This window comes from Erpetoichthys calabaricus, chromosome 18 (assembly GCF_900747795.2).
Source record: "Erpetoichthys calabaricus chromosome 18, fErpCal1.3, whole genome shotgun sequence".
In the NCBI taxonomy this organism is placed as follows: Eukaryota; Metazoa; Chordata; class Cladistia; order Polypteriformes; family Polypteridae; genus Erpetoichthys; species Erpetoichthys calabaricus.
Genome location: NC_041411.2, coordinates 87,006,479 through 87,015,796, shown reverse-complemented (window position 1 = coordinate 87,015,796; position 9,318 = coordinate 87,006,479). Strand labels below are relative to the sequence as shown.

Sequence of the window (9,318 nt, the reverse complement as noted above, 5' to 3'; positions counted from 1 at the left end):
ACAAAGCTCAAGTCATCTCCAACTGGTTTCTTGAACACAGCAATGACTTCACTCTACTCAAATGGCCCCCACATTCACCAGATGTCAATCCAATAGGTTACACCTTTATAATGTGGTGGAACAGGAGATTCACATCATGGATGTGCAGCCAACAAATCTGCAGCAACTGCAATCATGTCAATATGGACCCTGAGGAATGTTTCCAGCACCTTGTTGGATCTCTGCCATGAAGAATTATGGCAGTGGTTGGGTCCAACCTGGTACTAGCAAGGTGTACCTAGTAAAGTGGCCGGTGAGTGTAAGTGGTTCACTTTTAGAGACTGCATGAAAGAAAAACCAAACCTCAGATTGTGTGGTTGTCTTTTGTAGGGCTGCAAGGGCAAGGCAGTAGCCTGCCTGTTGAGACAACCACACCTTTTATGTAAGTGACATGCTGGAGGGTCTATCATGTTCTGCCTCAGGACATTTTCTGAGTGGGTTACTTGGTATCTGAAGTTGGTGTGAATGCTATAGGATAACGTGAAGCCAAATATGTTCAAAATCAAATGTCCCAAGTGGACCTTCTGCATACTGAACAGAACTGAAGCTCAGCACGTTACATTCTGTTAGGTCACTTTAGCTGGGGATCAATTTGAATAAAGAAAAATCCATAGTATTACGTTCTCGAGCCTGCTTATTCCAATATAGGCTTATGGAGACCCAGAACCATCTCAGACTTCGTATCCAGGCAGAAATTCTCATTCTGCTCCCGTATTCAGATTTAATGGCATAGTTGTTTTGCCCATCAGTTTTGTATGGAAGCACCTGATTTCATGAAGTCACTCGGCTCTTGCTTGTCTTGGTAGGTGTCAGATTAGTAGAAGCAAATGTTTTGTCACTGGCTGTGAGAGATTGTACGAGAAGTATCACAAGAAGAATGATGAAAGCTATTCAGGTGAAATAATAGATAACTGAAGTTGCCACAGGCATAGTTAAGGTGGCATGAACTGCTGGTGGATAGAACTGCCAGCTCAGAGCCTCAGCATCTTATGTTCATATCCTGACCAGGCCTTTCTCCACAAAGTTGACATATTTCTTCTTTGTTCCCCTGTGACTTTAAATTTGCTCAGATCTCTGTGTTCTGCAATCGACCCTCATCCTGGTCAGGGTTTTGGTTCCTACTTTGCTCTCGGTGTTGCCAGGGCACGTTCTGGTCCCCTGTCACCTGTCACCCTGTTCCAAATAAGCAGGTTTGCAAAATGAATGAGTTAATACATGAACCCACACAAATAAAGCAAAAATTAGGAAATGGTTTAAAACTGTCTGAATAAAATGGATGAACACAAATAAATCACAACAAGCAAAACACCACATCATATGTAAAAGAAGAAACAACACATACACGTGAATAAGAGCAGTGGGTGCCAAGTGGTGAAATTAGAACAATATCCTAAAAAGCAGTAAAGCAACACAATGAGTAAAGTGGGTACTAAAAATGCCTAAAAATGGACTTCATGTGTGAAGGAAGGCTAGCAGTGGTTGTCTGGCCCTCCTTCTTCAGCTTTGCCAAGCCGACTTTCACAAAGCGTGAATGTGTGTGGCACTGCATTAAGTGAAAGGAGACACAAGAGCAAATACAAATGAATAAACTAGTGATGAGTGAAACAGCAGAGATTCATTTTGCGAAACTGTTCCTGAACTTCCTTCTGTTTGTTATTTCACAATTTTGAAAAAATGAGGGTTTGGGGTTTTATTTTTTAATTTTTTAAGGCGGAAAGCATGAAATATTTTTCTACCTAGGGGTCGTTCTGCAGCCAAAGCTGCTGTCTCTTTCCTTGGCCACTCTCCGAATCTGCTGCCACCACCCCAGTCTTGCACAGCTCATACCCTATGGCTTCAGACACCCTAAACTGCTCATTTGGGACCAGAGGTAAGAGTATCTGCGCTCACTTTCCTCAACTCCAGAAGCCAATTCAAGCCAGGATGATTCTGAAGGCTTACCAGCGGCCACATACAAGTGTCTCTTACAGTGCCTTGTGAAAGAATTCCCCCCCTCAATGTCTGTCCTGTTTTGTTGCATTGTAATCTAGAATTGAAATGGATGGGGCGCCTGGACAGTTCCGGAGCTGAGGTCTACAGCACTTCTGCCACACCCGGAAGTGCTACTGGAACATGATCAAGGAGCACCTGGTGCGGTATAAAAGGGGCCACCTCACTCCAGCAGGAGGCCAGAGTCCGGTGGAGGAGGACGAGGTTGCAAGTGAGGAGTGGAGGTGGCAGAAGAAAGGATTGAGTTGAGGATATTGGAACATGGTGTTGTGTGCAGGACATTGAAAATTAATAAACACGTGTTGGGTTTTGTACTTACGGTGTCCGCCTGTCTGTGTCCAGGCCAAGTTCCACAATGATGCCTCTCTTCGCCGCCTCCACTCCTCTCCACCAAGACTTTGTCTTCTTCCTCCTGACTCCAGCCATCGAACGGAGGCAGGCGGCCCCATTTATACACACCCAGATGTGCTCCAGGTGCCTTCCAGTGTGGCGGAAGTACTGGCTACGCACCCGGAAACACTCTGGGTGTCCCTGGTCGTCTTCCCTCCGGCACTTCCGGTTGTGGCGGAAGTGCTGAGGACCAGGGCTCTCCAGGCATCTGGTGGTGACCACGGGCTCCTATAGGGTTGAGCTTCAAAGCTCTGTACCTGTGGTCCCCAAAGCCACCAGGGCGGTCACCCCCTCGTGGTCTGGAGCAGGCGTAAGCTCTCCTCCGGTCCTTGTGGGCGTCCCGGCTGGGCACCACCCCCAGCCTCTTGCCACAATATATATATGTTCACTCTCAATATATCTGCACTTGATTTTACATCTCTGATTTGCATTGCCTGTTATTTCGTCGCTTGGGGAAAAAAAGAACTGTTTGTAAGGAGTACGGCTTATTATTATCTGGAGAATCCTCAGGTTAGCCAAGTCAATAGTCTTGGTTGTGTAGTTGCCGTTACAATCTCAGTGGTGAGATGTGCTAAGTTAATAGAGACCTTCCCCAAGAGTCTTGAAGCTGGAATTGCCACAAAAGCATTGACCTTGGAGGATGAGCATCTACACACACTCCAGATTTCTGTTTTTTTTTTGTCTTAATTATTAATTTATTGTGTCACAATAAAAATATTTTGCACCTTCAAAGTGATGGGCATGTTGTGTAAATCAAATGTTGTTAACCCCCCAAAAATCCATGTCAATTCCAGGTTGTAATGTGACAAAGTGGACAAATAAGTGGATAGTACTGGCGAGCTTTGTTGGGCTGAATGGCCTGTTCTCGTCTAGAGTGTTCTAATGTTCTAATGTTCTAAAGGAGGACAAACACCGAGGGGGATGGATAATTTCACAAGGCACCGTAAGTACTTGCAGCTAAGTGTACATTAGAATAAGTTTTGCAATACTTTAGCACTTGAAGAAATACGTTGCAGACAGGGCCGGATTAAGAGCTTTGGGGGCCCGTAGCACATTTCAAATTTGGGGGCCCTTTTGGTCTGCATCATCTGAAGTTTAGATTCTGAACAGTTCAAACCGGACTAAATAATTATTTTACTCTCGATTATAATAAGAATCTTATAATATTTATGTGAATTTTATGTGTTGGGCCCCTAAAGTTTTGTTGTGTAAGAAATTTACAGTTTAAAAACGTAAAGATAATATTTTTAAAGACCAGTTTTTCAATGCTACACTTTTTCATTAAATATTGGGTCCACCATTTGGGGGCCCGTAGCATATGCTACATGTGCCTATTGGTTAATCCGGCACTGGTTGCAGATGAGATGAAGATTTTTCTGCTAATGGCACTCATTTCACATGTAGCCAAACGCAATTTTCTCTTAAGCTTTGCTGCAACTTTACCTTCATGCAAATAGTTTATCTGCTCACTAGTGTACACAACGCATTGTTTGAACCATCGTCTTCCATTAGAGGGTCAGAGGGGTAATTGTGCAAATAAAAGGTCTGCAAAGCTGGAAAGAGTGTGTTTTTCAGGCTTTTATTATACTAATAATTTGCCATTTTCTTGGCAAATCGTTGTGCTCCGACATTATAGGTGCTTTAAAAAAAAGGTTTCTTCTTTTTATTAACCCACAGAAGCAAACTTAGCCAGCATCTAGTTGGCCATATCTGTTCATATTCAGAAAGCCAGCATCTGATGAAGATTGGGAACAGAACAAAATGTATTGTTTGATTCTTCCAGTTCTGCATATTGCTAAGGCTTCAAGAACTTGGCTTTACACACAAAAACACACATTCTTTATATAAACTCCCCCCCCCCCCCCCCGCCCCCCAAAAAATGTTTTGTATATTTATATATATAGAAACAACTATTAAAGACATCATTAACGTTAAATCCAATCGAACACTTCATAAATATCTCTATGAACATTTATGTTACATATGCAGTGCATCAATGCTTTTGTTAAAATCATGAGGGTGTCTTAAAAACTATAATTAATAAACGGACTGCCCAGAAAAGACATTCCAGATATTCCAGTTTGATGTCTTGAACCAAATGAAAAATGTGCTTCTTTTTTCGAAAATCTTTTAAAGAAGTTTCATTTCTCTCCTTTGTCTGGCAACAGGATTTTGTCAAAACCTACAGATTTGCCCCTCACTACCTCTTCTACTTTTATAATTGTCCTTCTTTACCTTTAGAATCAGGCAAAGACTTCAAGTGCAAGGTTCTGATTTTGGGTCAAGAGAAAGAGCAATAGTTGTGCAACCATATATACAGATTGGCAGCTTTCAAAGTGGACAGACACAAGGACAACATGACCACAATCCCATCCAAAGCCATTATGAATAACATGTAACTGTCATATATCTGGTTTAGCAGTTTGTTGGACTTGGTTTTTTTTGGGGGGGGGGGGTTAAAGGAAGGCCTGATCACTCACGTCAGCTGTTTTCACATTTTGTCTTGACTTATTTTCTGATGCTCAGAAGGTTTCGTGAAAATGTGAACTCCATGTAGATGACCATGTCATATGTCCATAACATCTCAGCGGAAAACACCTTTGGCTCTATTTACAGTATGCTGATTGTACTGGATCACGCTTTCATCACACAATACTTTTCTCTTTATTGATTTATATTATAGATCTACTATTCTAACGTGGACACTTGATATTGAAAGTTTTAAATGAGTTGTTGTCAACCAGTTTCATCTCTGTGAGACACAGTCGCCTTATTGGAATTTTTATTTATTATCGCTCAGGAATAGAGCAGGACTGTAGATGGTAAAATGAACTCTTCCTGAAGGATATATGGGCCTGCATCCCACTGGAAGCTAGCAGCTTTTTTGTTCAGCATCCAGTGCAGCCAGAGAAGGAAATTCCCAATTCAGATGCCTCATGTTCAAACGAAAACACTGAAGTGGTAGGGTGGGCTCCATATCAGAAGATTTTCTTTTTGATTCTAGAAATAGGATTTAGATATTAATCTAATGGCTCCTCTTTGGTGATCTGTTTCAAGGATCCATCCACAACAACAGATTGCCACTAGCAATTTTATCATTCACATTGGTGGAGCCGTCTCCACAGGGGATTTGTCATTAGTGAGAATTCTGTGCTCCATTCCTCAGGAAGCCTGTCAGCTCCAATGCTAGTGACTTGGCCCAATCTGAGAAATCCTTTTCTATAATTCAAAATTAAATCTCCTCAGTAGAAAATGTTCTGTTGATGGCAGGAATCCTCTTTGCAGGTATGTCATATTGGACCGACACAGCAATATCTACAGGACTTTTGTTTCAGTGATTATGCAGATGTGGTCCCCACCAAAGATGTGCCTTCTTCATCCTATAGACGCGTCCTTTGGAGGTCTCTATTTTAGATCCAAGAGTATCCCATTACAGGCGTGTCATGTTGATTTAAAGAATCTCCATTTCTCCATTATTCATCTGAGAGGAGTCTTCTTAAAGACTCAGTTGACACAGAGTTTCCTTTTTCTGATTATGCTGGGTGAAGGCATTGCTGTAGTGAATGTAACGTAATGATTAAAGTTATGAGGCCTTGACTGGAAGTTTGTCTTGCCGATGCCAAACGATTTAGAATCACCTGCTGCCAATTGCCACTGCAGTGACACATCTTTGATCTGACAGGTGACATCTTTGGTGATTGGTCTCGTTGAGGTGGGAGACAGTCTGTTGAAGTTGATCTGAATGGAGCCCCAATAAAGATCAGTTTCCTCAACCCAACAGACCCCTTCAGAAATCGGTCTCGTTTATTAAAGATGGCAAGTCTCTACTCCCTTCTTGACTTCACACAGTGTGCCACAGCAACACAACCCATCTCTTGCTTGAAGAAATGAAGATCTAGTCTGTTAAGTCTGTCAAGTTTATTTTTTGTATGTGTGTGTTCACTGAATGCACACATTTGGCATCACATCCATCCGTATGTTTTCTTTTTACAGAATTACAAAAGTAGGTAATGCAAAGTCATTGTCTTCAGGCTTCACTGCTGCATTCGTAAATGTTGTCCTCCACCAGTGCAATCACTTGTTCGAACTTGTGTTGGAGCTGAGTGCGCCTGGTTGTGGGGTTGGCATCCAGTGCACTCACGACCTAATTTGAGCAGAGAGAAACAAGAAACAAGAAAAGCTGATGAGAATGTGGTGTATCAAGGAAGTCTGTGAGTGACGGAACCTGCAAGCAGAAGCTTGAGAAAACGTCTAATGCCACTCTTTACCCCGCTGACATTATTCACACCTTTCAGTGCATGACAGTGTGCAGCAGGAAGCGGTTGAATGTGCAAAAAGTGAAGCACACGTGATACTCATTATAGTTTAAGGATTACTGATTGTGCTGTTGCTCTGTTTGTGTGGCCTCCATCTAGCTGAGCACAATGTGGTGCTCTGTTGGCCTGGGTACTTCCATCACCGGGTTATTTTGCTTATTTGAAAGCACCACAGTACCCTCAAATTCCATACTAAAAGCAAAACACATCCTTACTTGACAAAAAACAAAGTCAACTTCAAAAGAAAAAAACTACATAAACCTGTAAAATGAAAATGGAACATACTAAGACCTTTTCTATTTTTCGAATGTGTGTGCGTATACGGTATATACCTTCACTGAACAAACACATCCATTCAATTATCTAATCAACCAATCATGTGGCAGCAGCACAATGCATAACATCATGCAGATACAGTTTAGGATCTTCAGTTAATGCTCACATTAAACACCACAATGGTGAACAAATGTGATCTCAGTAATTTTAGCCATGGCATGATAGTTGGTGCCAGACAGGCTGGTTTGAGTATTTCTGTAACTGCTGATCTTCTGGGATTTTCATGTACAACAGTCTTTAGAGACTACTCAGAATGGTGAAAAAGCCAAAAACATCCTGAGAGTGGCAATTCTGCGGACAGAAACACCTTATTGATGAGAGGAGAACGGCCATGGTGGTTCAAATGCCCAAAGGGGACTGGGCGGTCTCGTGGCCTGGAACCCCTACAGATTTTATTTTTTTCTCCAGCCTTCTGGAGTTTTTTTTTGTTTTTTCTGTCCACCCTGGCCATCGGACCTTACTCCTTTTTATGTTAACTAAGGTTGTCTTATTTTAATTTCTTATTTGTCTTTTATTCTTCTTTTCTTCATTATGTAAAGCACTTTGAGCTACTTTTTGTATGAAAATGTGCTATATAAATAAATGTTGTTGTTGTTGTTGTTGTTGTTGTCAAGCAGACATAAAGACTATGGTAACAACTGTAGAGAGCAGAAAAGCATATCGGAAGAAGTAACACATTGAATCTTGAAGTGGGTGGGATACAACAGCAGAAGACCATGTTGGGTTCTACTCCTGTTAGCCAAGAATAGAAAGCTGATGCACAGCTTTAATTGAGGCACAGGCTCAATAAAACTAGACAGATGAACACTGGAAAAATCAAGCCTGGTCTGATGAATCTCAATTTCTGCTGAGGCACACAGATAGTAGGGTGGGAATTTGATCCATGAACCCAACCAGCTTTGTGTCAACAGTCCAGGCTAGTGGTGGTGATGGTGTAATGGTGTAGGTAATGTTTTCTTGGCAACACTTTGGGCCCGTTAATACCAATCAATCATTGATTGAATACCACAGCTTATTAAGGGTATTGTAGCTGATCATGTGCATCCCTTTATGGCCACAATTTACCCATCTTCTAATGGCTACTTCCAGCATGATATCTCACCTTGTCACAAAGCCAATGTCGTCTCAAACTCAAACTGGGTCTCATGAACATGGCAAGGAGTTCAGTGTTTTTTAGTGGCCTTCCCAGTCAGCAGATCTGAATGCTTTTGGGATGTGGTAGATCTTCTGTAAGTGTGTGATGCAATCATGTCAATGTGGGCCAGAACCTCAAAGGAATGTGTCCAAGATCTTGTGGAATCCATGCCATGTAGAACTGAGGATAGTTTGAGAGCAAACTCAAGTGATCCTAGTAATTTGTTCAGTGAGTGTGTATATGTACTGTATATTTTCTACAACATTACATTTACTGTTATTATTATTATTATTTTATACTGTAAATTAGGAAAACACAAAAGATAATGCTGAAAACTTTACCTACCTGTGTCCGATATCTCTTGGCATAATTATAAATTTCAGTCAAGGCCAAATTTGTGTTAAACTCATTTCTGTATTTCTGTGAAAAGGAAATAAAGGGCATTAACTTCAATTAGGATGTAACAGTTAGGCCATAGTTGTGATAGATGCAGTTTTGCCTTGTGGCTTTGTTCGAAACCGAGAAAAACAAATGCAAAAACTTACAAACAAACAAAAAAAAATACATATGTGGTGAGCAACATCCATCCTGGTGGGCCGTAGTGGCTACAGTTTTTTGTTTCAGTCCTGCTGCTTAATTAGAAACCAATCTTCACCAGAAACAGATCTTATTTAGGACATGTGCAGAGGAGAGATGCTGGGTATGCTGGGAAAAGGATGTTAAAGATAGAGCTGCCAGGCAAGAGGAAGGCCTAAAAGAAGGTTTATGGATGTGGTGAGAGAGGACATGCAAGTGATGGCTGTAACAGAGCAAGATGTAGAGGACAGGAAGATATGGAAGAAGATGACCTGCTGTGGCAACCCCTAACAGGACCAATCAAAGGAAGAAGAAGAAGAAGTTAGTGTTTTACTCTGCCATGTCGGGTCATTCTTATACTGTAGATTTGTTTCCTTTCCAAGGATATCATCCAAATGATTTGAAGCATAAAAAGGATGAATAATTCTCAGTCTTTCTCTTTTTTCCCTTCAGTTTCCTTCTAAATATTTTACTAAACCCGATAGTTCATGATGAATACATGCAGATGTAAATGGAGACAAGTTACATGGAGAACTG

General features: G+C 41.4%; 1 protein-coding gene across 2 annotated transcripts in view; it reads right to left on the bottom strand.

Moving 5' to 3' along the window:
* Positions 1–3,983: 3,983 nt before the first annotated feature.
* Positions 3,984–9,318, bottom strand: part of plxnd1 (plexin D1) — a 216,134-nt gene continuing 210,799 nt past the window's right edge. For both annotated transcript variants that reach the window (XM_028824793.2, XM_028824794.2), the window contains exons 35-36: positions 8,551–8,625; positions 3,984–6,562 (exon numbers count right to left, since the gene is read on the bottom strand). In XM_028824793.2, coding sequence (XP_028680626.2) covers positions 6,446–6,562; positions 8,551–8,625 — 192 coding nt within the window. In that variant the 3' untranslated portion in view covers positions 3,984–6,445. The remainder of the gene's footprint in view (positions 6,563–8,550; positions 8,626–9,318) is intronic.